The 27,971-nt window shown below is 43.2% G+C and overlaps 1 protein-coding gene across 8 annotated transcripts; it reads right to left on the bottom strand.

Moving 5' to 3' along the window:
• Nucleotides 1–999: 999 nt before the first annotated feature.
• On the bottom strand, nucleotides 1,000–27,306 carry phactr4b (phosphatase and actin regulator 4b). 8 transcript variants are annotated; one of them, XM_085177616.1, is made up of 16 exons: nucleotides 27,286–27,306; nucleotides 19,257–19,371; nucleotides 17,465–18,999; nucleotides 14,147–14,317; nucleotides 12,943–13,023; nucleotides 10,772–11,275; nucleotides 9,162–9,485; nucleotides 7,004–7,135; nucleotides 5,449–5,974; nucleotides 4,830–5,131; nucleotides 4,512–4,710; nucleotides 4,286–4,341; nucleotides 3,957–4,018; nucleotides 3,729–3,866; nucleotides 3,450–3,526; nucleotides 1,000–2,511 (listed from the first exon to the last, which is right to left on the bottom strand). In XM_085177616.1, exons 3-16 carry the CDS (start codon nucleotides 17,529–17,531, stop codon nucleotides 2,496–2,498), a joined length of 2,655 nt encoding a protein of 884 aa, XP_085033742.1. In that variant the 5' UTR covers nucleotides 17,532–18,999; nucleotides 19,257–19,371; nucleotides 27,286–27,306; the 3' UTR covers nucleotides 1,000–2,495. The 8 variants fall into 8 exon arrangements, with proteins under 8 accessions (XP_085033742.1, XP_085033739.1, XP_085033740.1 ...); XM_085177613.1 differs by lacking the exon at nucleotides 27,286–27,306 and adding an exon at nucleotides 27,106–27,278; XM_085177614.1 differs by lacking the exon at nucleotides 27,286–27,306 and adding an exon at nucleotides 26,141–27,090.
• Nucleotides 27,307–27,971: the final 665 nt, after the last annotated feature.

The following is a 27,971-nucleotide window of genomic DNA, read 5'->3' as shown; positions in this document are numbered from 1 at the left end:
ACTGTTGGGAATCTTTTGATTTTCACCTTCATCCATCTTGTATCACTTTTATGTCTAATTGACATTAAGAGATAAAAATTTATCAGTAACCTACAAACCTTTTTTTAGGTTGTCCCTTATCTGTTGTATATTTTGTACCTAGATTTCCTTTTGTCCAACCCAGACCTTAAAGATATGTGAACATATTTTACCTTCAGTCTTGTCTTTCTTTCTTTAGCTGATGCTAAAGCTACTAGCAAAACTCTCAATTTTCTCAGTGTGAAGACCTTTACCTAAACATTTAATCCCAATAATATGAAAAGTGCAATTTCAACTATACCGCTCGGTTTTTTGTACACGATGAAGACATTCTGCTGTAGTAAATGAAAGAAATCTATTAGCACAAATAAATAAACAAGTAAAATTACAGAAAAGGTTCTGGCAGCTAACTGTCCAGACTTTTCAGTAATTACAAAATTGAAAGATGTTGGTAATTCACAGAAGATTCATTTTTCATTGTTATAATTATTTACTTATTTTTACTGTGGGCCCATTGTAAAAAGAAATGACTATAGTCCATATGAAAAAGCAGGAACTTTTGATTATTTATCTATGGCTTGATTACTCCCATATGGGAGATTTTATCAGTAGGAAAAGCTGTAAAATTTCTAAAAAATATAGTTAAAAGTTTAAAATCTATTCCCTCCTTCACATATTCCAAAACCACCATCAAGTGGCCCAGATTGGAGTCTTTGCAGGAACAAATCTGGCCCCCGGGGGCTCATGTTTGACACACCCACCCTTTTGTGTCACCTTTTCCAATAATCTAAAATATAACCTATTACCTAAAATACATTTTAAATTACACTAAAGGTCCTTAAACCAGCAATTTAAAAAATATATATCAAAAGACAGTGCAAAAACTTAAATCGCCACCAGGTGTTGCTGCAAACCCACTGTTTCTTTCATTCAGTCATTAGGTCTACTGGACCTCAGTTGCAGAGCTGTTTCACAAGAAGGTTCGAGGAATTGCAAGATTTTTAATTAGATCCATACTATTTACAATTAAAAAGAAGACTGTCAGCTCATTCAGCTCCACATTCAATTAAAAATGAACTCAGATTTACAGAAAGGTGCACTTTCATATTCCCATTCTTGTAGCATTTAATCATAAACTCATGTTCTGCTTAAAAAAATAGCAACCTATAATACTTTTATATTTAAAATTTCTTTTCAAATAAAAGGAAGACAAGATATACAGAAGCATCAGATAAACCTATATCAACTTATACACACAGCACTGAGAACCCTGTAAGCTACTGGCCAGACAAGACAAGGTAAAACACTTCTGCAGTTTCAAAAAGTTCCAGCCAAACTGAGTTTCTGTTGACCAATTATGCGTTTTCAGGTGTGGTTTTTCTTTTTTTCTGTGATAAATCCCTGATCTACACTTGAAGCAACTTACATTTAACTCTTAGTTTAGACACTATCGTAACGACCTTATTTAAAATGGCTACAGAATGTATTGCATGTTCAATTTTTAAAGGGAAGTACAAAAACTTACAAAAGAAAAAAGTATAAATGAAGAGAGATTATCCAGACGCGGTGGCACTGGATTTTGTAATGGCTCATGCAGTGGGTTGCAGAAATCAGTGATATGAAAACCAGTATTGGGTGTGTTGGCACGCATTAAAACACCAACAGCCTCCTGACCTTTTCCTATAGCTATTAAAAGGCCGACTCACATCACAACCACAAACACAGGCAAGCCAAATAATAATAATAATCATAATAATAAAGAAGGCTCGAAGAAAAGCTGTCACTACCCTTGTGATCAAAATTGTAATAGAAAATATTTTGTGCATTACAGAATATTTTGCAATGAGATCTCTTCCAGTTTCACTCTAACGTATCACAGCAGCAGTCTGTAGAGTGGATAACAAACACACGATATCCCAGAGATGTCCAGTTCTAAAACAGAATATCTAAGTCTTCAGCCAACTCCTGACCGTTTGTGTGTATTATTACTGTGTGAAGTGTTATAGGTCATCATTATTGTTACCATTTTTATTCTACGTTATTACATTAGCAAAGATGAGTTAGCTTTTCCATATACAGTAAAGAAGAAGAAGAAAAAAGAAAAAGGCAACACAGGACGAGGCCGCATTAAAGGTTGTAACTATATCCGAGTCCCTGAGGGGCACCACACAACAGCAGAGTGAGAGTAAGCCCTGTAGGTCCTTTGCCACTTCTCCACTTTATTGGCACGTGGTTCCCCCTGCCGTCTGGGAGAAATACTGCATCTGGTCTCCACCCACCAACACCTCGGTTCAGTGAAAGCAATGTAGTGAGAGGGCGATGGAGGACAAGCAAGAAGCATTCTCGTGTGGAGTCGGTTCCAGGCTTTCCCTGATAACAGTACATTCAAGAGACGCAAAAGGGCGATCTGTCTGCATAGGGAGCAGCTGCTTCTTTGCCGGAGATCTTAAGTGCTTCTTTATCCGGAAGCGGGGATGTTAAGGCCGATGGAACCTAAAGAAAACAAACAGCTCTCATGAGGCAAGATCACACCTTGGTAATCCTTAAGCTTTTAATGCAGGGAAATTCATTATATTGCTATTTAAGGTACAGATTTTTCTCTAAAAGTCTTCTTCTGCCCGTTGTTAGTGCTGGATTCTGCCATTCAACCAGGCATGCATAAGAAAGATGACTACATGGATGTTTACTGGTCACAACTCTATTAATGTAGTAGCAGATCACCACTGCTAATTCATATTTAAAGTGTTTAGGTGCAAGCAACACAAGATGGCTTTAAGTGTAAAGCAATCACAGGACACACAGTGCATGTGTAGCTAATGCAGCTGATGTCTACAGACTAAAATAAGTGACATCCTGAAGGTCGTTAACAATTAAGGGAGTATGAAATAAACAGTGTTGACACAGTAGCACGGTAACAAACTCCTTTAGCTAAAACCTGCTGTTGGGGGGGAGATGTCTTCAGGATGAGCGCCAAGGTTGGTTGCAAATGGCAGGAAGTGTTCAAAGATGCATCACTCTCAAGTGTGCATTACATATTTCATGGTTTCCCTGACACAACCAGGAGAAATAAATAACAACAAAAAAAAAAACTGTGTGGTGTTTGCATGGCTTCCCTGTGCTCTAGGTACCCGTCTTCCTCCCACAGTCCTAGGTTTTGGGTGGTCATGCATGTTAGCTTAATGGGTGATTCTAAATTGGCCGTAGATGTGAACTCGAGTGTGAGTGGTTCATCTGTCTCTCCTTTAGCTCTGCGATGGACTCACGAGCTGTCCAGAGTGTAGCCAGTTTCTCGGTTTATAACAGCTGAGATAGACTCCGTACCCCACCAACATAAAGGAGTGGTGTAGAAAAACAAATCAGCAAAACACAGTACCTCACTCATTTGACCAAAGCAATCAATCAGCCAGTCAAGTTTCAACTAAAAGGTATACCTTGTGTAAATTCTGCTCTCTTCATGAACCTCCATTTCAGTGCTCTTATAATCATTGAGCTCCTTCCGGATGGCCGCCTAGACAAAACAGCAATTTGGTTAAACATGAACTCAGAAAGAAAATGAGACAATATACTGCTAAAAAATTATATTAACCTAAAGGAGTTGCACATGTTTAACATTTAAAATGCATATGTTTGTAACACTGTCTTGGACATTTTGTAAAGTGCTGTATCAGAAAGCGGTTGTGCCGATGAAGCCTTTACATGCAGCTGATTACCTTGTCGGCAGGAGTGAGCTTAGTCCACGGCTTGTCTGCTCTTCTATCGTAGTCCTGGGCATCTGTGACTTCCACATACTCGTGGAATCGCAAGATTTTTCTTGCCTGTAGTTCTGCAACCGTGGGTCTTTGACTCAGCTACAATAAAGATGTTTTTTTTTTATGTCAGTTTAATATCAGGTAAATAAATGGTTTAACACTGGGATGTTTGCAGGTGTGCTGCTTCACCTTTCTGGTCAGCCGTCGCTTGATCTCTCGAACTTCGGCTTGTCTGTCAGCCTGATTTTTAGCTGAGGGAAGAACAAAGATGGGAGAAAGAATAGAAGAGCCAAATTTAGACTTTGGCATAAAAGGCTTGGTTTGATGGCAGGTTTAAAAGCAATTTCTAAAATTAGATATGTGCTTGTTGTTGACAGATGTGAAATGTACTTTGTTAACAAACGCTGAGGCAAAAGCATCGGACGAACGAATGAGGAGTGGTTTTGCTAAAACCCAGAAACAAAGGAGTCCAAACAAGTCAAGGATCATGAACAAAGACAGAGAGAGTTAATACTAACGCTGGAGGATGTTTCTTTGCTCAAGTTCCTCAGCAGTGGGTCTCTGGCTTAGTCGCCTGAAATAAAAAAAAAGAAAAGAAAAATGGAGTCCTATTTTTACACATTTACTTCACTCATTCAGGTAATAAGCAGGTCAAGGATCTTTTAAAAATTGGTCTAATTTCTTCAGGAAATGCACTTTCACTGCTGTCATTTTAAACAATACAATGATACTGCTCATCTTTACCTCGTGAGTGCAGTGCCGATTTGCGTGCGAATGGCTTCCCACTGCTCTCTGCTCTGCCAGGTGAGGCCGGTCTGTCCTGGAGGGTGGTCATCTCGGCTGCTTCTCTCCTGCGTAAACCTATCCCTGTCGGGAGCAGAGGGACGGCTGCTCAGCTTCAGAGCCAGCGTGTCCTTTCTCTTCACCCTGCTGGCCAGTGCGCCTGGATAAAAGCCAAGCAGAGAGATGCAGTAAGCTGAGAAGGAGCAGCAACACTGCACAGGTTTACAAAGAGTCCGGGAAAGCCACTAAATGACCTCCGAATCAGTTTGTTATGCTTACTCATCGGGGGCTCATCCTCCTCATCTTCGTCTGAGTCTTCATCTTTATGAGGCACAGGACCATCTGAATCACTGTCCTCCCCGTGCATGTCGTGTTCGCCTTCCTCATCCTCATCCTCCTCATCTTCTTCCTCGTCGTCGTCATTGCTGTTTCCCCGTGGGATGACACAAATGCCAGCGTCACCGACCAAGCACCGGCGACTCCTTGGCTCCAGCTCTGGCTGTGGAATCTCCCCATCATACTCCTCCTCTTCCTCATCATCTTCTTCCTCTTCTTCTTCCTCTGAGTAGTCATCCTCAGATCTAACAGGAAAAAAATACATGCATATAAAACCATCTTTTGGGGTTTTTTGGGGCTAATCCTGAAGACGTGTTTTTCAATGAATTTAACTGAAATATGTCCCTCCAGCTATATCTGACTTTACAATGATGAAGACTGGACTTTCTTCAGCTTGAAATGGATATACAAGTAAGTATAAAATGTACACAGTTTAGAAAATGGATGAGAAAGATCCAAAAGCTACATGCAAAGACAGATCAAGTGCAGACTCCATACTTCTTCACCATGTACTGTCTTTGTATACACTGATTCACAGACTTTTCTGTGCAGAGAAACTTACAGTTTTAGTGGTTGAATGCTGACAGGCAGAGGGCGACCTCCTCCTTGGTACTCTAGAGGTGTTTCGAAAAGCAGTGCGTGTGCCCGCTGCGACCCGTCTGGATGTGGCTGAGCCGGGCCGGGACTGGACAGGGCTCGCTGGATCATGATGTGCAGCGGTACGGGAGCCGGGCGCTGGGGAGACTCATTGGTCGGGCTCGGTGGGTCGAAAAGCATTGGTATGGGTTGGGGCAGCGGATGGGGGTAGGAGTGCTGATGGTGGAGGTGGTGGGTCTGTATGTGTTGGCGGGGTGGAGAAGGTGGTATGTGAGTCGGCAGGGGTGGGGATGGAGGAGGGGGAGGCAGCTGGAAGCCCATGGGGAGGCTGCTGTGTTCCTCCAGAGAAAGTGGTGAGGGGATGATGGGATGGCTTAGAGCAGAGTCCTCTGTGTTGCGTTTGGTGACTGGGGTGGTCCTCTTAGGAGGCATCGGAGGAGAGGGTTTGGCCGGAACAAGGCTAGCGGCCCCTGTTGCTTGGGTGAAGTCACCTGCAAAACGAAAAAGAGCTAATCCAACCGTAACTGCTAAAGAAAAACAGCTACAGCTTAGGCGTGTGAGTGATTTGCTAGCAAGTGCTTTACTTTTGAATCTAGTTTGTCACTGTGACGCAAGTGCACAAGCATCAGTCACGCATGTATAACATACCCGGTATGACAGAAGACACACGAATGCTGGGATTGCATGTCTGACTGAGCATTACTGCATCCGTACAGCAAGTTGGTTCACATGACGGCCATGAACGCACACTTTGCTCTAAAAGACCAGTGTGCAGCGAGTGCTCCAGGTCACAGAGACAAAAAAAGATGCATCCATGCTCTTCACAGCCAGACTCTAACCCCGCACCGACACCATCTATTAGCGTACTAAAGCTCCTGAAGCTCCTAAACAAAAAGCTCAAATGCAAACCTTCCAGTTTTGCATGCACATTTGCATATTTGCTATTTGGCTCTTAAGACGTCAGAGGACAGCTTTAAGGCAACATTTCTGTTAAAAGCAGACATAATAAGTGAACAGTGCTGACAGACTTACAACATGCAGTAACCTACACTGTAATGGACTTCCTCTCTATAATAAGTCGAGCCCTTATGTTAGAAACATTTTGCCTTTTTATTCTTCGACCCATTCAGTCATCCATTCAAGTCCACCCATCCATCCCATTTGAGTGAGAGCTGAGTGGATTAGAGACATAAAATTCATTTGATGCATAGCAGAACACAGCTGGAACCCGCTAAAGGCCCTCCCTTATTCAGAGGCAAAATACACTCAACTGCACTCACACAGAAGTTGTCTCCTGCATACAGTAAGCACACTCATTACCAGCTTGTTATATGCATGCGGCTCTTATATACCAGGTCCAAAGAAAAGCAATGAAGGCCGGCGAACAAGTTAAAGGCTTTTCAGAAGACATATGTTGGCAGCAGGAAAGGATGCGACATGATGAAGTGTGCAGACTCTGAAGAGGGCATTCCAGAAATTGGCACCCCAGCCAAAGAAATACCAGGGGGGCATCCTTTTACCTGAGCGCAGGCCTCCAGCCCGCCGGCACAGGTAGACAGGCAGGGACAGGTAGACATCATAGTCGCACTCTCGCTTCCAGCAGGACCAGTAGAGAGGAAGCTGAGCGTTTTCTCCCCCCTGCAGGGCGGAGACTAACAGGGACGAGATGGAGGCCTTCAGCTTGTATGTTTAATGAATGCAGCTACTTTCTGGTGTTGTGTAAGTTGTTGATTTCAGAAGTTACAGCTGTGGTCAGAAGTTTACATCCACTCATCCTGGCCATGAATTTCATAGTAATTCTGGGCATTTAATGATTTCTTTGAACTGTTTCAACTTTTCTTTTTCCAGGGTGAAATGATTGTGCAGCAAACATCTTTAATGAGTTAAAAAAAGAATTTGGTGCACACAATTTAAATTATTTTGGGTTTCCTCTAATCCACACAGAGTCACGTATCCGACTTTTAAGTGTAGTCCACAGATTTTCCTGACTGAGGTCGGGTCTTTGGAAAGGCCATTCGAGAAGCTTAATGTTATCCTGCTTTATCCATCCCAAAACCAGTTTTGATGAGTGTTGGGATCATTGTCTTGTTGGAATTTTAACCATCTAGCTGCTGATTTGAGGTGAAGTTGAAGAATTTGGAGGTAGTCATTCTTCTTCATTATTCCATCCACTTTATACGATGTACCAGTACCCCTGACAGCAAAACAGCCCCAGAGCATGATGCTACCAACACCATGCTCAACAGTACCATGTTCCTAGGTCTTGTCTGACTACAAAACCTTTGTCTAGAAGGAATTTGGCTCTGTCTCTCTTCCACAGCATGTCTTTATCCTGTCTTCCTTCTCTCACCCCAACCAGTCGCAGCAGATGGCCCCGTCCCTCCCTGAGCTGGAGGTTTCTTCCTGTTAAAAGGGAGTTCTTCCTTCCCACTGTCGCCAAAGTGCTTGCTCATAGGGGGTCATATGATTGTTGGGTTTTTTTCTCTGTATGTATTATTGTAGGGTCTACCTTACAATATAAAGAGCCTTGAGGCAACTGTTGTTGTGATTTGGCGCTATATAAATAAAATTAAACTGAATTGAATTTCATATTGACAGTTTCGGTCTTTTTCCAAAACTTGGCAAAGTAGTTACATATCCATATAACATGATCTTATGTAAGTAAAGTGTCTGGTTGAGGTGTAACTTGCTGAGGAACATTTATCCAAACATTAGTGGGGGTGAGTGTTTATATTTGAGCCTGTATGTATACTTCTGATCGAGTGGATCGAGAAAACCCAGAATAAAATCAAACTTGTGCCCCAAATTCGTGTTTTTAAAGTCATTACACATGTACGCTCTACAATCATTCCACCCTGGATGATCATGACGATGCCAGTGATGAGCGGATGTAATCTTTTGAACACAACTGTATACAAACAGAGTTGCACTTTGAGGGAATGGTACTGTTTCCCGAAGTGATAATCACTAAAACAAACACATAGGTGAGAACATGATTACTATCCTTGTAACTGTAACAGTATCTGCTTCAGGGTGTGTTTTATTAACACCTTTTGTCTCTTGGCCACAAAGCAAAGAAGCCTCCTGGCTTTTAAAATACAGTCACTTCATAGTAAACTGTCAACAAGTGTACTGAGAAATTAGATCTCGAGGAGTTCTCTGTAGTGTAAATGTTAACCTGAAACTAGTGTAAGTTCCTAACTGACTCATTTTATATTCTATTTGTGTCAAGAACAACAATTAGTATAATAAACTGATGACAAATAGGGCATTTTTGTAATACCCCCCCTCCCCCCCTTACTGGGAATTAAAACACGATCCCAGATGAGGCAAAACCACAGAACCGCTACACTGTATCTGTGGAAGCAGTGGCCCACAGCCACACGAGTCCTTGTTATCCTCATAGCGTAAAATGCTGGAATACGTTTCTGCTACAATAATCCAGGCTTAATAAGTAATTAACTGGGGAAAAGCAGCTCGTGCTGTTAAGATAGTATCGCATACAGGATGTTGTGCTGAAGAGTTTACCATCAGTAGTGCACTGACGCATAAATGTACATACTGTATACGCCAGCTGGAAAACTACACGCTAACTGAGCAGGCGTTGGATTGTTGATGTATGCTTCCTGTCCCTGCAACATCTGTTAACCTAAGAAGCTACTGTTAGTAAAGGCTTACCCAGCATGGCCGCGTTGCCCCTGTTCACAGGCTTGGGTGGAGGCAGAGGGGGCTGCTTGGCGGGCTGAGAGATGGAGGCGAGGGCAGCGGCCGAAGACTGCTGAGTGTTGGAACACGCAGAAGACACCGATCGAACAGGTTTGGACATCACACCCGACGGAGAAGAGAACTGGCTCGTGGGGTGGTTGGATGGAGTTCGAGGTGGACACTCGCTGCCAGGTTCAGGGGTGGAGCTCACCAGCCACTTTGGAGGCATGATCACCTGTTTGGGTGGCAGAGGTTCACGTAGGGTGTCCAGGTCAGGAGCAAAATGGCTGTCTGATTCTAAAAAAAAGGAAAAAGCAGCTAACCATATAGTTTTATATCATAACATGTAATTCTGCTTATATAATTTTAAATGTTACAGCACGTCAACTGAGACTGATAAACTTAAGCAATAAATGATTGGTTTTCAGCTGTAGTGCATATACCGTATTCTATTTATGCATGATCATAACAAATACACTTCAATGAATTAGCAAAATCTCACCAAATATCCCAGTGGATTGCTATAAATGTTTCAGCTCAGAGACTCAGCGATGAGCCACTTTTCTACAGCTCTGAGCACTCCAAGCACTCTCTGTGATAGCACTTGTTTGAGAATGGCATTATCTAGGGATCAGCTGTGAAGATAAACAGAGTAGGCGGCTGCAATTACCACCAAAAGAAACCCACATCCCTCTGCCCACCCCACTATACCCGCGAGCCGGCCCCCACGCTGTTCCCAACGCTGCGCCCACGCCATTCCTGCCGCTCTCAGGTTCAGGGCTATTTATTTACAGAAGTGTTATCAGTGTGATGCCATGTAATCAAAGAGGAACTAATCCAGAGGAAAGCAGGAAGTCAGACTGAAGAACAGAGAGAGAGAGGAAGCAGGAGATGTGATAAAGATAGAAATGCGAGTGGGAGAGGTAAAAAAAAAAAGTAGCATCACAAAAAAGAAAAAAGAAAAAAACAAGGTAAGATGAAACGAAGAGCGGAGCAATGACACATGAAGGAAAGTGGACAAAATTTTCTGTGCTATGTGTTTTTCAACTCCTAGCATGTTTACACATTGGCACAGAATAACCTGTCACGTGAGCGATAACCACACAGCTGAGATCTAAAAACAGAGCTAAACACCATTATTTTTGAACAAATTCTATTTTTCTGGGAAATCAATTAGCTGTGGCACTTTACCAATTATCACTGAGCTCACTGTGCTAGCCTTAAAGGGCAATAATGAGTATAGCGATCGCGCCACATTAATTAGGAGAGGAGAAGAGAGGACGAGCAATTCCCTCATGTTCCTGAATAAGAAGCATAGCTGGAGCAGGCCTCCCGGGAGCTGACAGGAGCCCGTCTATATCTGGGAGGACAGCATATAAGCAGAAAAGTGACAGCAAAAGGAGGGGATAAGGTACCCAAGAATCACCGACTTTTCGAATATGAAGGAGGTTAAGGTGTAAAAGGTGTGCACTTTATCGGTTATGGCCTCACACTGACAACAGCAGTGCTGCTTTGATTGCAACTTGTAAAAATTGGTGGAAAAATTCAGATTGCAGGGAGGACAACTACTGGAAGTGACTCACCTCTCCGGGCCCTCCCCTCCTCAGCAGATGCATGCCGAGGGAGTGTAGGCTTCCAATCTCCTTCTGCAGGCCGACTCCTCCTGCCGTCCTCGGATGGGGCCTTCTGCAGTCCTGGCCTCTTTTGCCCGTCGTCAGGGTGAAGCCTGCCACCATGTCTGCTCTCTTCCATTTGTCCGTGAATGTGGCCCTGCCAGGCCATATTAGACTTCCACTCGCCCTCCCCTTGCGCCCGTGCCCCGATCCCTGCGCTTCTCCGTCCATCGTCGTGCAGTCCTGTTCCCCTGGAGCCCAAAGCTCCACGGCGGTCTCCATCTGAGGGAGAACAACGGCCCCTTCGGTCATCTGGCTGGACGAGCCATGCAGGGTTCATCCTAAAATCTGAATCTGAGGGGAGTTGGCCCTGGTTGCATGGGCTCCTGACACCGCTGATGACTCCTCCTCCTCCGACAGGCAGAGTGTGGCCATTCTTTACATACGACTGCTTCACATTTTGTGCTTCTCCATCTAAAAAGATTGAGTATTCACCAAGTGTTTTTGGCCAAACAAATACATTAGAAGACTGAATGATATTCTGAGCTATTGAGAAAGTGCAGAAGGACATTACATGCTAAATATTTGATACACAATATGTCTGTGAAGGTTCTCAGTCATCCAGGTCATCGTAGTCAAAGGAGCTTGCAAAGAAAAGCGTCTGGACTTCTTTAAGTTACTTGAAGACGTTTCACCTCTCATCCGAGAAGCTTCTTCATTTCTAAGTTCAAATGGTGGAGAGTCCCAGATTTAAACCTAAACCTAAACCTTTTAACAATGTGGTGTATGCTGTACAGTGCAGCGAGGAATGCCCAGACCTCTACATTGGAGAGACCAAACAGCCACTTCACAAGCGCATGGCACAACACAGAAGAGCCACCTCCACAGGACAAGACTCAGCTGTCCATCTGCATCTTAAGGATAAAGGACACTCTTTCGAGGATGCCAATGTTCACATTTTGGACAGAGAGGACAGATGGTTTGAAAGAGGAGTGAAAGAAGCCATCTATGTCCACTGTGAGCGACCATCTTTGAACAGAGGCGGTGGTTTACGACACCAACTCTCTGCCATCTATAATCCAGTTTTGAGAACCCTTCCCAGACGCCTTAACGCCCACTCACATCCTGGGCCATCTGACCTCAGGAATTCGCATGATAAGGTGGGGCCAGGTTTCACAATGAACTCACCCGAAACTTTGGCTGATTGGGACCCACACCCAGTTTCACACCTTGGCTCAGGCGATTAGAGGATCATCAGGGGGTCCTTTTGTCCCTCTGTGGGGGGAAACTCCCACTAGGTTTAAATCTGGGACTCTCCACCATTTGACCTTAGAACTGAAGAAGCCTCTCGGATGAGAGGTGAAACGTCTTCAAGCAACTTAAAGAAGTCCAGACGCTTTTCTTTGCAAGCTCCTTAGACTAATTTGATACACAACAAGATTTTATATTGATACATTTTTTAAAGTTGTACATACTGGTAGTGCTGTGTTCAATATTCTACAATTAACCTGATGCATGGCAAGATAACTGATAACTATCCAACTGAGCCATAACACTGTTAAACTTACTTTTTGCTGCTTATTTCTTCTTTAAATCTGGATTTCAGATACAGTGAGGAGTGATTTTTGGGGAGATTTTAAAGACTACAGAATCAATACAGAAACTGTTCAAAAATAATTGGTATTTGCAGTTTTTTTTCCCACAGTAATAAAATGTGCCCTTAACTCAAGCCCCATGGACAGTCAGTGTTTGCCGTGATGAAGACGCTGCTGTAGATTTAATAAATGGGCTCCTGCAACAGCGGGACCAGCAGAACGTTTGCACACCCCCCCTTTCTAAGCTATTTTGCTGCAAGGCACAATTTGTTCCACTTTTCCTCAGCTCTGGAGAGTGGCAAGTAATTTTAAACAGACATTGCATTACTTTGAGAAACAGCAAGGTGAAAGCAGTTTTTTTCTCAAATTTGCTTTTCTAAATTTGTCTCAGGCACCTGCTGCATGGGAAGACAGCGTTCCTGCTATCATGTGCTGAAGACTTAACTGTACCGTCTGAGTGGGCATTATTGCCTCGGGGCTGCTGCTGTCAGACGCAGACAAAGCTTTGCAACGATATCACATTTTGAATCACACAAGTCCCCTCACCACTGTCTGGGACCTCCTTCAGCACCCCCTGTTCTATAAGCTCCTGTCGGGTGCGCCTTGTCGACATCTGCCTCTCTAGTTCTGTCAAGAGCAAAAGGAAATGACATTTTATAGACCATTTTTTCACCAAGATATTTATGATTTAAAATTTTCACTGTGATCTCATGCACCAGAAGCAATATATATAGATATATATATATGTTGCGCTAATTCGAGTCACTGAACTGGACCTCTTCACCATGCTTTCTGGTTGGTGGTCTGTGGTACAGATCTGGTAAGTTTCCCATATTATTCAGTAACACTTAGAACCAGTTAGAAAGTATCTTTATATATAACATACTCTATATAACATGTGGGTGTAGCTTCTAGGCCTGAAAAGTGAAGCCAATTCAGAAGTGTCTTAAATCAGTATACTTTTAATGACCAGCAAGGGCAACTCTACTGGTTGCAGATTGAAGTCAGATTGTACAAAAGTACATAGTACTCTACAAAAGGATAAACACCCTGTAACTGTCAAGTTTCTGCGATACTTTGCCTTCGGTTTTTCGTACAGATGCAGCGGTCTCTTATCTTATTATGTCCGGCATCAAACCATCGAGGAGACAGCCAAAAGTCTAGAACTTCAGTAACCAGCAGGTGTCACAGTAAAAACATCCATCTTTCATATACAGTCTATGGACTTCCCTGTCCTGCAGGTTATAGATGTGTCCTTGATCCAACACAGCTGATTCAAATGGCTAAATTACCTCCTCAACATGTCTTGAAGTTCTCCAGAGGCCTGGGAATGAACTAGTCATTTGATTCAGGTGTGTTGACACAGGGTGAGATCTAAAACCTGCAGGACAACGGCACTTGTTGCAGGTTGAGTTGCCTAAACCTGCATTAGATGATATGTTAGAACTCCACCTTCTAAATATTCACAGATGGCATGTGCCACACTGCTAAAGAGACGATTAATTAGCCAAAAAAGACGCTTCGAAACGCAAGGTCACCATCATATACACGTCATCTCTTAACGAGACATCTTGTATTCATCTTATTGTATTATGTGCACTGAAAATAGCGAGAGACAAACTTGCTTGTAACATTTGGGCGGAAACATGTTCACTGAGGAATTTTAATGGCATTTTGAATACAACTGATATGGCCGCTGGGGTGAAAGGAGAGGTGGCACTCGCAAAGAGAACAAGTTTGCAGCACAAACCTTCAGAAGTTTCTTTGAACTTCTCGCTGCTTTTTTTCTTCCTCCACTTCCACGGCTTGAAGATCTTGCCAAGGGTCGAGAACTTGCCCTTGCGCTTCGGGGGAGGGGTGCTGTCCCCGGTGCTGCCTCCCTCTCCCACCATTGTGCTGTGGTGCTGCTCAGCTTCATCATCTAAAACAGAAAGCACACATTTAAAACAAATACAATAGAACTTATAACATAAAATTATAGACACCCCACTCAGCAGCGGCGCTTTCTAATTTAACTGAGCTCATCTGCTGCTTTTTAAAGAGGGCCAGCATCGTTATGGCGGTTATTATCTTTAGCTGTTAGTTCTCGGGGGCCGAGCGTGCTTTGGCAGGGTGATGCTGAGAGCTCACGGACTCCTCCACGTATCCACAGCTAACAGCAGAAGCCTAACGCTGGCTCTGAGCCAGGATTTCTCGCTGTCAAGTACTCACATTCCTTAACTGGATGGAGTCTAGTGCCTTATCAGCCTTTCAGCCCTCGCTGCTCCCATAGAGAAGAGGGGGCACACACGAATGCAGACATAAGCAGCAGAAAAAGGTTGTCAGTCATTCTGCATACATATATAAAATATACACTCAGGTACACACCCACACATACAGGTAACAAGAAGCAAAAGCTCTTTAAAAACCACTAATTATCATTAGGTGTCACCAAGGCTTCAAGAACTCAACTAAAAAGCAATCTGCAGACATGGCAACACACTCTGGGTCACATGACTGACAGGCCAACTGACAGCGCGCTGAGCTTGGAGAGACTTTCAAACAGGCTGCAGCTGCTGTATTCAGCAGACATAATATTTACCAGCAGAGAGAGAACAGAGTCCGACGTAAAACATCCAGTCTCGAGCTCACACAGGATGTCTTGGCGACAGTAATGCCCTGCAGTCTGATTCCCACAACAATATGCTCTCACACAATACTGATGTGGCTTACTTGGCAGTCCAGGGAACACTAAAACAACAAAACATATTCCTGGATAGAAACTTTTTCTTTATTTGAGACACACACACTGATACGCATACATCAGTATCAGCTAGCTGCAGTCCAGCACCCCTGGAGCTGGCAGGGTTTCAGTATCGTGCTAAGTGACACTACAGAAAGGCGAATGGTTGCTGACACAAGATTCAAACCCATTTTTTGCAGCTGAAGGACAGGCACATTAGCTCCACACTGCTGGCGGTGTAAAATTTGAGTTGAGTGTTTACACAGACCTCGGAAGCCTGACAGACTCTAAACCTCGGATAGGAAAGCAGTTTTAATCACAATACTTCAACTTCATTACCCTACTGTGAGTTTAAAAATGGCATTTTTGACAAGTAGTTAAAAAGCAGACACTAATCTACCTTGAAGAGGGGTGTTAAGTGTCCAGCTTGCATGGTGGCGGGACTTAAAACAGCACGCCATGAGGACGCAAGGAGCATTCAGCAACCAAAAATCGACCGTCCTGTGTATATCCCAGCATCAAATCACAGATGACGAAAACGCAGGAGACCAAGTTGCAGAGAGTTGACGGAAACTACAGCAGAGAGTCCGGAGTCGAGAGACATGTCCACGCTGTGGAAATCCAGCTTATCTCTGCGAGGTAGAAATCTGAGGATTCAGACCAGCTGCCATAACATCCAGATTAAGCATTGCTTAAGGCAGCTTCTCCGCGATCCAGAACTGAGGTTCTCACACACAGCAGACCGTTCTGTCAGAGACGCCTCTGCCACAGTGGCTCAGCTGAAGCCAGTGAAGCAGGATAAGAGCTGGCGGTGCCAGGCCTGCACACTCCAAAGCACTGCAGAGATGACGATGGCAGAGGACTCAGCCCATACAGCAGGCATCTATTTGAAAGATACGACTGACCATATCCTCAGCGGTCTTTTCCATTAGCCAGTGAAGCTCGATTATAAAAGGTGACAATCCACTAGTACAAAAAAAAAGTCCTCAAAAAAGAAACAAGTACAGAAGACCCAAATCAGCTGTCACGTTCAAGAGAGCTTGTAGATCCACTCCAAATTATTCTTCACAGATACAGAGAAAAACTCTCCAACAAGCCATTGTTTCAGCTGTAGTGTGAAGAGGTCTGGCATGTTGTGACACTATAGCTGAGTGTGACTGTGGGTTTTGGAATGGGAGTAGAGGGTAAAAAAAAGGGCTACAAAGAGAGAAAAAGTACAGACATAATGTGGCGGGCTGGGATGGGGGGGCTGGAAACGCAGTCACAGAATCAGGGTGGAGTGCCGTTTCCTCCCAGAGAACAAAGGCAGCCTCTTCCCCTCATATTCAATAACATAGTCCACTGTACAGCTCATGGAAACACTATGCTCAAAGGTACAACAAGGAAACTAATGAATGATGATATATAAAAAAAATACCTCCATTCATAACAGAGCTACATTCTTAATAGTGTTACTCTAATGAGAAAGTCTGCCCAGATAAGCCACAGCAGACAGGAAACACGGGAGTGTGTGACTGTGCTGGTGTCTTCCTATAACATAGCCATATCCAGAAGGCACACCTACTACTCCCCCATACAACTGGCCAGATTTCCCTCTAACCTCACGATTCACTGAGTCATGGCAGGCTGGTCAGGTGAGCATGTGGGTAAAGGAGATTGTTGCTGTAAAGGGGCACGCTATCCCGATCGCTAACACAAAAACCAAAAGTCCAGGCGGATAAATATTAGGAAATACCTCCAACCTCAGTGTTACCTTTGTCAGGGCCGATTATGACATTTAATCCACTTACGAGCACTGACTGTTTCCTGTGAAAAAATGTGTTCCCTAACATTTTCCACAATTTAAGATCCAGTAGAAACAAATGTCATTACATGACACTGTAATATGAGTAACGTTTTACTGCCGTATATATCTTTTTACTCACTACTTGCATAAAATGCACGATCATATAACATCGTGTGGCGCTTAGAAACGTGGAATAATTGGTGCGGTGCAAAATTATGTAAAACCTCTGAGCCAGACAACATATGCAATCTGATGTTCCTGTGCAGTGTAACATAAGAAAATAAGTGCACAAGTCATGCATGAGTGTGTAAAAACACTGTAGAGAATTAGCCACATGATCCCAGTGATTTAGCATTCCTTGTGGTGGTAAAGATGAATGAGGGGGGAGGCTACGCAACATTTGTGCAAAGTTTATTACACAATTGCCAATCCTCAGCTCTGCTCTGTCCTCTATCCTTAAAAACTAGTAAACGAGAAAATAGTTTTATGTTGTTGATGTTAGCGACGGAGGAAACCACAGCTGTGTAAAGCACACCAAGAATGTAAGCCCAGAAACTCACCACTGCGGCTATGTTGTTGTTGTTGTGGGTCCTGAGCTGAGATCTCCACACGGAGGCTCTGTCCCATGATCCAGCCCCTGAGGGGCCCCTACCTGTCCTGCACCTTTAAGCCTTACACGATACAGATCAACTCCTTCACCTGCCGTGCTTCTTCTGCGACAAAGTCCCCGTATGCCCTAAGATCTTTTATGCTTCTGTGTCTGTCATCTAGCCGCCTTCTGTGCCTTTTCTTCAATCCTTCCCTCATCCCTCCCTCGCACAATATCCTCAGACCTCCCCTCCCTCCCTCCTGGAGTTGGACTCCCCCTTCCTTGCTGACCCTCCCTCCTTGGCTCATAGCACAGGTCAGCATTCACTGAAAGATGCCTACCATTCCAGGGAAAAGACAAGTTTTGTTTTCAATATGGCGCGTGTGCAGTGCGTGTACTCAGTAATATCCGTACAATGTAAAATATTCCTTTATAGTGAATTAAAAAGAGTTAACCAACACAGAAAACACTAGACCTGAAGCTGCAGATCTCAGACCACAACACACAAGATATAGTTATATATACACACCTATAATGCAACTATAGTAATGTAATTTGAATCAGTACCCTTGACCAGTAGAAATGCTTTGCAAGATCAGATGCATTACTGTTTCTGAGGAAAGGTCCAGTATGCTCTCATCACCATCAACAGAATGACGCTGAACAGGTTGAGTGGACAGTTTGATCAGAGAAATAAACATTGCATTTTCTATACAGGGTTTGCACGCTAGCATTAGCTGACTCCTGCTTAGTAACCTAATGTTAGTGCAGGGTGTTTATCGTGCTGCTCGTCTCCTTTAATGTCTCCAGGCACCATTTTATACACTTCTTTAACTCCCTTATATCACATTTTAAAAAGACTTGGAAGCATTAGCATGACTTTGAAATATGTTTGCCAAGAAGCACAGTCTTGTATCAGGCTTGAAAATAGAGAGGAGCAGGAAAGAAAAAGAGAGCACTTTCTGTAAACGAGTGGACCCCCTGAATTAGTGCTTTGATTTCGTTTGACGTTTGAGTGTCATTAGGAGAAAAAATAAAATCTCGTCTGAGCCTCAGAGGAATCCAGAGCACTGTGCTGTGTCATTATGCCCGGATAGATCAGAGCTTTGTGAGCATTTGGCTGCATCTCGAGCTGCTTCTAAAGATGGAGAGCTAGTGTGTTCGGCAGCGTTCCTTTTCTCTTCCTGTGCCCCACATAAAGCCACCACGCCGGGCTGGCTTCCAGCGAGAACTGAGCCAATCCGCATGACTCCAGAACCTGTTGGCCTGACCTGGATAACAGACTGGGACAGGCTACTTCAGCAGGGAGGGAGACTAAGTCAGGTACGCACGTATGTACATAAACATCCCCAGCCCTGTCTGACAAGAGTGTGCAATGAGTCATTCACGATGGGGGAATAAAGTGAAACACAGCATTAACACTGCATTTAAAAAAACCACAACGCGTAACTTGGTACTCACCACGATTTTCCATTACAGAGTTTGAGGCACACCAATCAACATCTCCTGAAAAACACAAGTTTAATACATGAGCAGAAACATTCTCAGCTCTACATTTGTTTCATTTTATACTTTTATATAATTAATTTTCTTCTGTTATTTCAATTTATAGTTTTTAATGCAATTTTTCCCTTTTATGTATTAGCTATAACTCTTTAGATTGCCTTCAGATATAAAGCATATGATATATAAATAAAACTCCTGTGCATTGACTTCTGTATATTTAATTGGATTTGTGCAACTGCAAAAAGTCGTACACATACACTACACAAAGTCATGGGAGGGGTGTGGGTGGTCGGGGTTCTTGGCAACAGTACAGCAGTATTTTTTCAGGTCTCTAGCATGTTGACGATGCCACCTCCAACCATCCTATCCACTCTGAAAGAGAGAAAAACAAGGTCGATCACATCACAGTCTGACATACAACACACAACTAGGAGATCCACACATTCCCAGAAATTTTCAGATAAGACTGCGAAGAGAAATCGATTACACCTGGGCGTGAAAATACAGGCACACCGACTAAAAGTCACAACCAGACAAATAATACTCCATATCTCAGAGCTTGAACCTGTCTGGCAATAAATGTCCGGAAAAGATGTATCTATGAGTTTGGATGAAGCAAAAAAAGTAATTTCTAATACCAGAATGAATCTATTGTGTATTTGAAGGAGTGTGCTGTAGGAGAAAGAAAGCAGAAGGAAATAATACAAAGGCCTTTAGAAGCCCCTGTGTAACAACAACGGATACAATTTGGTCAGACTTTACAGAGCTTAAAGCAGACTATAGCTCCAGTCCACTAAATCACATAAGGTCTGATGCCACAGTTTGTATCCATTGATGTATACATGGTGACGGTAATGAGTAAATGGCTTTCTGGCATTCATTCAAATCAGAGTCGTGTGTAAAATGACACTTCAGTTATGTAACCGCTCATGGACAAGCTCACAAATAACAATTTTATGTACTCAAAGTGGTGCACCGTCCATTCTTTGCAATAGAAAAGCTGGAAAACAGAAGCAAAATCACAACACAAAAGCTTTGATAATTAAGGCAGCAAAGAAAACCAAGCAGAAATATTTACTTTTGCAGTACTGACTCATTAACAAGTATAACTGCTGTATAATTAGAAGTAAAAATACATTGTCAGTGATATAGTGTTGATGCACATCTAGCTAAGCTTTGTAGCACATTCAGTCAACAGTATGTTTTTGGGAATCGTCCTTCATTTGGTCCATCTTCTGTCATGTTGCCTTCAAATACTAACACAACACTGCAAAGACTTTACAACCACACTGGTTTGGACCAATCTACTGCAGTTTTAATCAAATCGATTAAATCAATCATACACATACTGGGTATATTATTATTTGGGGCAATCGTGGCTCAAGAGTTGGGCGTTCGTCTTGTAATCGGAAGGTTGCCGGTTCGAGCCCCAGCGCCGACAGTCTCGGTAGTTGTGTCCTTGGGCAAGACACTTCACCCGTTGCCTACTGGTGGTGGTCAAATGGCCCAGTGGCGCCAGTGTCCGGCAGCCTCGCCGCTGTCAGTGCGCCCCAGGGCGGCTGTGGCTACACTGTAGCTTGCCATCACCAGTGTGTTAATGGGTGGATGATTGTGTATAGTGTAAAGCGCTTTGGGGTCCTTAGGACCAAGTAAAGCGCTATACAAATACAGACCATTTACCATTACCAAAGCAACCCCGGGGCCATGGACCGCCACAGGTCTGCAAGTCATTTGGTACCGGGCCGCGAGAGTTGAAGCTCGTGTGTGAAATTTATGTTTTTCAGGGTTTTTATTGTTAACTCGGTTTCCCTGGGTCTTTTCCCGTGTTGTAGTTGTGTGTCTTATTTTGAAATAAATATTTACACGTTACCATAGCAACCAGAGAGGATCAAGGGGCAGAGAGGAGGATGTTGTTGGCACATTTCAGGAGGGCGCTGCTAATAAAGTTACACAATTACACAGTGAATTTGCGCTTATTATTATATTTACAAAATACCACTGTTTTTGTCTTGGTCGTATCATTTTATTTTGCTGTATTTACCTGCGACACATTAAAGGCCGGTCCGTGAAAATACTGTCTGACATTAAAGCGGTCCGTGGCGCAAAAAAGGTTGGGGACCGCTGTAAATTGTAAACAGTATGTAAACTGTCGGGAATTTGGGGGGGGCCAGGTGTTGATGTCATGCACACTTTGCTTGAGATTTGTTTGCCATCTTGGACGTGTCATAATGACCAGTTGCTATGGAAAAATGTGCATTTGCCGACTGGTTGCCACTGGTTCCTGGAGGTTGCTGGCTCTTGCTGAATGAAATTATGATGGAAAAACTCTTCCTAGCGACTGCTTTGGTTTCAGGCAGACTTCCATGGTTGACTGTAGTTTTTCATGTTTGTCTAACAACCACTTCCATGCAAACTCAGGGTGACTGCAGCAATATGCTAGCAACCAAAGCAAGCACAAGGAGGTTTTTGCCAACCAGTAAGGGAATACAGATTTTGTGTGACTGGGGATATAGTAACCACTTTCCTAGCATATGCCGACAACCTCCAAATTGGCTGACAAGTTAATGTCACATGCTTAGTGGAATGATAATATCAAAGGGCTAGGTATAGATTAAAGCGTGTTAGTGAGATGAGACAGAATGAACTAAGGTAGAGCTCCACCCTCTCAAATCTAATGTGTTGGTGAGTTTCTTAGTCATATACTGCAGGAATCATATACTTTCTTTGCACATGACAACATCTGAATGGAATTATTTCATACATTTCTGACATTTCTAGAAAGTTAAACTATAAATAAAACAATATTACGAGTCTGTTATGGCATCTTTAAATCTCCTTCAGGTGACTATTGTTGTGATTTTGCACAATATTAATACAATTAAATTGAAATGATTTAAAGTTTCAGCTATAAAGAAAATAATTTGTTATTTTCTCATTAATTCATTAGTTCTAGTCCCAGCTGAACCTGATTAATAATTCAAGACAGTGTGTTTGTTGATCGTTTAAATGGTTCAATGACAGAACAAGACATGCAAGCATGATTGTACAGCATAGCCTAAATTAGACATTCTTAGCAATAAAATAGCTGAAATACTATGGAAGCCACATCTTTTAGAGAAAATCAGGCACAAATGTTTTCTGTAGTGAGAAAACCACAAGCAATCTAATGTGAAAAAAACAAAACAAACAAAAACGCTGGTTATAATTGTCAGTGTACGAAGTGGCCAAACCCAAACCATAAAGTTTGGGTTTGAGCCACAAAATTCCTTCTCGCTCTTAAATATTACTGATGAGCTTCACTGCGAGGCAAAATTCTGGGTTTTAATGGCCTTCATATCATCTTACATTTGAGTAAATTAGGCAAACTGCAGCTTTATTGCCTTGAAATCTAATGGTTTTGCCAGTGAGGGATATATTAGGAGAAAGTGTGCTGGCTTTTGTTACCGGAGGCCCTTGACTAGATCATTAACATTATCACTGGCCAATGTCCTACCCTGAAGGTAAGCTCTGTCAGTCTAAGGAAGCTAGTAATCCAAATATCCCATATATAAACGCAAACAGTTCACTACATATATAATTCTGGATATTCAGTTTGGCATTCTTCTGTCAGAGGTCAGCTTCCCTTTGAAAAGAAGAAGTGTAAGTAACATCACTTGCACATCAAACAGGCCAAACAGCACTGCCTGAAAGCCTGAAATTACTGTAGCCTTCGTAGTGCAGCCATTCGCATACAGACTCACACAGCCTGGATGAGAACCCTAACACCACTGAGACGAGGCAGATGCATTTGTGGTCAGAGATGAAATTTTTTACACTCCCGCCCAGTGCCACAGCCTTGGCTAGATGACTCAAAATAATCGAGCTGTGCGGTGAGTGTTCCACGGAAAGAGAAAATATCTCTAGGTTCTCAAAGTACGAGCGGATTAAAGGCAGGGGGTGGAAATTAAAATACTGGGACTTTTCCATATATATCTATACATATAAACAGGATTATTCGACTTCACTTCAGGCTTTTCATAAATAAAGAACTGGCTTGAGGAGATACGTTCCACAGTAAAATATTGTTCTGTTTCACTTGCTGTTGTCACGCTCACAGCCAGTCACAGATTTAAAAAAAGGGATGTTCATGGCCTAGTTCCTTATTGAGTTGTTAACCCTGTACCTGCCTTTTGATTGTACAGAACAGATCGATATGAAAGTAATGTGTTTATCGAAACTGTACAGAACCTCTGAGTTTTAACCACGAAAGATACCTTCTCAGAGGCCCCTAACAGCTGCCATATATCGCTTCACACAGCTGGACAAGCAGATCGAAGAAAACGGGATGCACACAATCAATTAATGACACAAACTCTTAATTCGAGCTGAACTCTTCGGAGAGAAGAATACATAAAAAGGCCTAACTTACCTGCCCACCTTATCAATCACTATTCACAAACATCCCTGCATGGCCGATTATTTCAGCCTGGCTTCCAAATCCCAAATGCACCAACCAGGTATGTGAAAGTGACTGTTAAAGACCGCCTAGAGGTCCCGACTGTGTAATCTTCTGCGGAGTGCACACGCCCTCACTGACGCAGTCTACTAGTGCTGATTCAATTACGATGGGAGCGGAAACGGCAGCAGCTGGCTGAGTTATGCCATCTTTAAATAGCAGTCTGCTTCTCACTCCAGGGTTCTGGGCACAAAAAGCTGCCAAATTACTGGAAGAAAGTAATTAACTTCATGCTTAAGTCCTAACAAGGTAGACTTAGGGCTGGGCGATATGACCCAAAATTCATATCTCGATATTTTTTAGCTGGATGACGATATAAGATATATATCTCGATATTTTTTTAAAGCCACAAGGTAAGAACAAAAAGAGAGTTCTTAGTCAAAGCATGACACGAAAAGCATGAAAAAAACTACTCAAAAATAAATTATGAGCATTTATTAAATAATAATGCTCCATAAATAAAAGAAAACTATGTTGTTTTTGTGCATAACAAAGAGCTCACAATTGTGCAGTCAAAATGTAAACTAAAAGACGCTGAGCATAATAACAAAGACAGATTTCACAGCTGCTCTGTTCCCAACTTCTACTGTGTGACTGACAGCCTGGAGTTTGAAATCCTCTTTGTAACCATGTCTCTTAACAGGTGCCATTTATTGTCCTTATACACACACAATAAGGTAATATTACGTTGAAGCACAGTACGTATCACTCCGCGAGGCTCCTCGGTAGCCGTAATGCTCCGACAATCCATCAAGCCGGTGCAGCTCCGTAACTTACCAAAGTCGTACTAAAACATTTTTTGACAGATTGCTGAGCGCCGTGTACCACATAAAATCGGTTCGCGGCCATCAAGCACAACCAGAATTCATACATAAGGCGCGCTGTCAATTTTTGAGAGAATGAAAGGATTTTAGGCCGTACATGGCGTTAGCGTGGTTAGCTCGTTAGCGTGGTTAGCTCGTTAGCGTGGTTAGCTCGTTAGCGTGGTTAGCTCGTTAACACGTTGACGCCGTCCAGCCCCACAGCACGCACGGGGCGATGCGCAGTACCTCGTTAACGGAGATTTGCCGTGTCCATCTTGTCGCTGCCTGCAGGTGAAGCAATGGGGGAGGGAGGGGGAGTTGTGTTCAGTGAAGGAGAGGCGAGGCCGAGTACCGTTGCGTAAAGACAAAAGAGAGGCAAACTTGTGGCTCCACAACTATAATTATAACGTAACATAGACTATATCGATATAAAAGATACTGTCACATCTTATATCTCATATAAAAATATATCGATATTTTTAAAAAACTCGATATATCGCCCAGCCCTAGGTAGACTCTTACAAACTGAACACAACGAGCAAATTTTGAATACAAGTTATTATCTGCAGCAGGTAGGCTGAGCTGAGGCATACTTACAGGCCAATTCCAGTGAAGTATCAAAAAGAAATAAGGATTGTAAAACAGAACATGGCGATCGAACCCCGGTTGCTGTGTCTACGCTTGGACCTTTCTGTAGGTGTCTGTCCCGGGCTGCACAGTTTCTACACCTCTTTCCGAAATGGATGGACGAGGGTGTCTGTTCCCAATCTGTGCTGGGAGAGCGTCATCACTGTGCCTGCCCCAGAAAAGTGCCTCTCACCACAGGGACCAGTGCCCCACTTTTACAAGGAGCCCAAAAAGCTCCTCGCCTTTGCTAAACTTTTCTTCTGTAGTGTCCTTCCACCTGCGTGAAGGCTGCACTGCAGGGGAACCAAGCATAACTTAAGTGAAGTTATTCGATTATCGGCGACAAGCTCTGCCATGGCGCACATGCATGTTTACACACCGGAGCAGGCCGCCCACTTCTGCTCCCTGCCAGCGGCTGCCCTGCGAACGAGGATTGATCTGAGACATTCAGCAAAGAGCTTTTAAGGAATGTGATGCTCAGACTAGTCTCATCTGCGCGGTTTAACCAAATGAATCAGGCACAGTCGACAGCTTAACCATTGTGGTTCTCCTCTTAATGGTCCATTAAAGAGGAGGCTTCCAGTGGGAAGTGGAACGAGCCCGAACACAAGCCATCAGCTTCTTTTTTTTCTGCAAGAGCACATTAACTTCAAGAGTTATTATGGTGGATGGAACCACAGGAAATGGATTTCACTGCATGTTTAAGTAGAGAAAACACCTGATGAGACCATTAGCCAAGTTTTATCATGTGTCAGATTCAGTAGCTTCACAATGCATTGAAAAGAAATTGAGACAATAAAATAATAGCCTTATTATAAACACATTTTTATTCCTCTCCATCAGGAGGCTCTCTGAGATGGAAGTTTATCAGCCTGGTTTGGAGTAAAGCTGAATAATTTACTTCACTCTCATTTCCTCATGGCAGTATAGCTTATAACGTCCTTGAAGAAGTATGCACTCTCCATAATAATGGGCTGCGATGAATCCGTATAAGAAAGAAAAAATGACAATAAATATAAATTGCCCTGCCAGACTGCCATTTCTCCAATCACACTTTGATGTCAGACACATGCACATATCGCGTCTTTCATCGCTGCCCTAACAATCCATGTCCTAATTAGACCTACACGGACAGCGGATTTCTAATTGTATCGCCGAGATTAAACGGACTCTTACTTAACCGGTTTTCATTCCCGAGGCAAAAATACAAAATTACCTGAGAGGTTGAATCGGACAATGTCGTAAAAAAGCATCAAATTAAACAGCTGCTACTCCCCGGCACCAGGAGAGGAAAAACGGGAGCCCGTGCGAGAAGGCTCGCGGCACCGACCTGCCCTCTCTCTCTCCTCGCGGATCTCGCGCCAGTGGAGTCAAGATGCTGCTGAGTGAAGAGAGACCGGAGTCAAGTCAGGCACGCAGCGAGAACGGCGACTTCCGGTGTCACACCTCAAAATAAAAACTCTGCCGGTAGACACATTTTATGAAATAGAGTAAATAAACAAATAAACATAAATAGAGTGGGGTCTGTTATCCCCCGATTTGTCATTGTTCCTGACATTTCCGCCATGCTGTGATTTATCAAGCCTACAGATGCAGGCCCTGAGGCAATGTATTACCCTTTTAAGTGTGCTAATTATTACTGTGAGCTGAAGATGGGCCTATAGGTGTTACACCCCACCATAAATGCATCATATGTCCTTAAAAAGTAACCGAAATCCATGTTTTTTCTTCTTCTTTTGCACACCAGTACCAACACTTACACAGAGATAAGACAGATACAGGGACAATCGTTTTGGCCATCTCTCTTTCTCAGTATATATAGTTTAGATGTAGCATATATGGCACAATATGACGCGGATAAATAACCGGTCTGCGGACCTTCCGACGGCATTCATCGGCACACACCATGCACATCCTGATCATCCCGATCCTTTGTTGTGCACGGTCTCCTGAGCAGAGCATCAGCGGGGAAAATGGAGTTGCAGGGTGTGAAACAATTGCAGCAGGAGCAAAGATGTGTGCTGACCCTGTGGCACTCGCTTTGTGCAGAAACACAGCACTTTCACGCGCAGCATCGCACTGTGAACGTGCAAATCGCTTTCTGAAAACGGCTGCTTCAACCAACTTGAGAGCGCAACTTGCAGGTTATTGTCTGTGCAGACATCTCTGCAGCAAACTCACCGTGTTGTACTCGCTGCTCGGGAATCAGCAGCCCTACATCCCTCCTGACGAACGTCCCTCCTCCGCCGCCTCCTCTTTTGAAAGTACTTACAGCCGACTTAAAAATAGCAGCCCGGTCATTTCCTCACCTCACACTTTCCCCTTCTTCCAGTGCCCGGTCCAAACATTTTGCGCACTTACCGGAAACCATCCCGAGCTGCGCATCTCGGTACCGGTAGTCCTCAGTGGGAGCGACAGCGCCGCATTAGCCGTTGAGAATACGGCTTGTCTCTTTGTTGTGAAGACTTCAATACCCACCAGGCTTTGCAGTCCACAGCTCTGGGGTGGGAAGGGGGTGGAGGGGCATACCGTTATGTTGTCCAGCTTCACACTCTCAGGATGAAGACCCTCTCTTCCCTTCCTTAAAAATAACAAAATAATAAAGGCAGCCCTGACGTACAGATTGAGCCTGCTATCATTTTAACCCCCATATGACATTTTATTAAACACACACCGTGAGTTATAACGCTGTAAGAATGAGACTGATGCCGAAAATAAAATACAACCATTTAAACATGTAATAATAATAACAGTGACAACAAAAACAACAACAACAACAACAATAATAATAAACTACATTAAGTTATTGATGGGATTGTTGTAAAGCAATAATCTCAGTGTATTATATGCTCTGTGAAATTCTGTATTGTTCTTGTTTTTCCAGTATCTCTTCATAGAGACGATTCTCACTAAATCGATTGGCTGCTTCCATTTTGGGGTCGCTTATGTTTGATGCTTTTTGAATTATTTAATGATTTGTCACAAAAAAATATAAAAAATCTTCTTTAGTTGAGTAAATGGGAGGAGTAGAGCGGACCAACTAACCA

Source organism: Neolamprologus multifasciatus, chromosome 11 (genome assembly GCF_963576455.1).
Source record: "Neolamprologus multifasciatus chromosome 11, fNeoMul1.2, whole genome shotgun sequence".
NCBI classification, from domain to species: domain Eukaryota; kingdom Metazoa; phylum Chordata; class Actinopteri; order Cichliformes; family Cichlidae; genus Neolamprologus; species Neolamprologus multifasciatus.
Note: the sequence above shows the minus strand (reverse complement) of the source record. Positions and strands in the feature narration are given on the sequence as shown.

What these genes read in the sequence shown, in the direction of transcription:
- phactr4b (XM_085177616.1), bottom strand. Translation starts at nt 17,531, where the DNA reads ATGGGACAGAGCCTCCGTGTGGAGATCTCAGCTCAGGACCCACAACAA. An exon ending in GGAGGGGAGGGCCCGGAGAG is followed by an intron (nt 9,486 to 10,771) that starts GTGAGTCACTTC and finishes CCTTTTTTTTAG; the next exon opens with AATCAGACAGCCATTTTGCT. An exon ending in GGGCAACGCGGCCATGCTGG is followed by an intron (nt 7,136 to 9,161) that starts GTAAGCCTTTAC and finishes CGTCCCTGTTAG; the next exon opens with TCTCCGCCCTGCAGGGGGGA.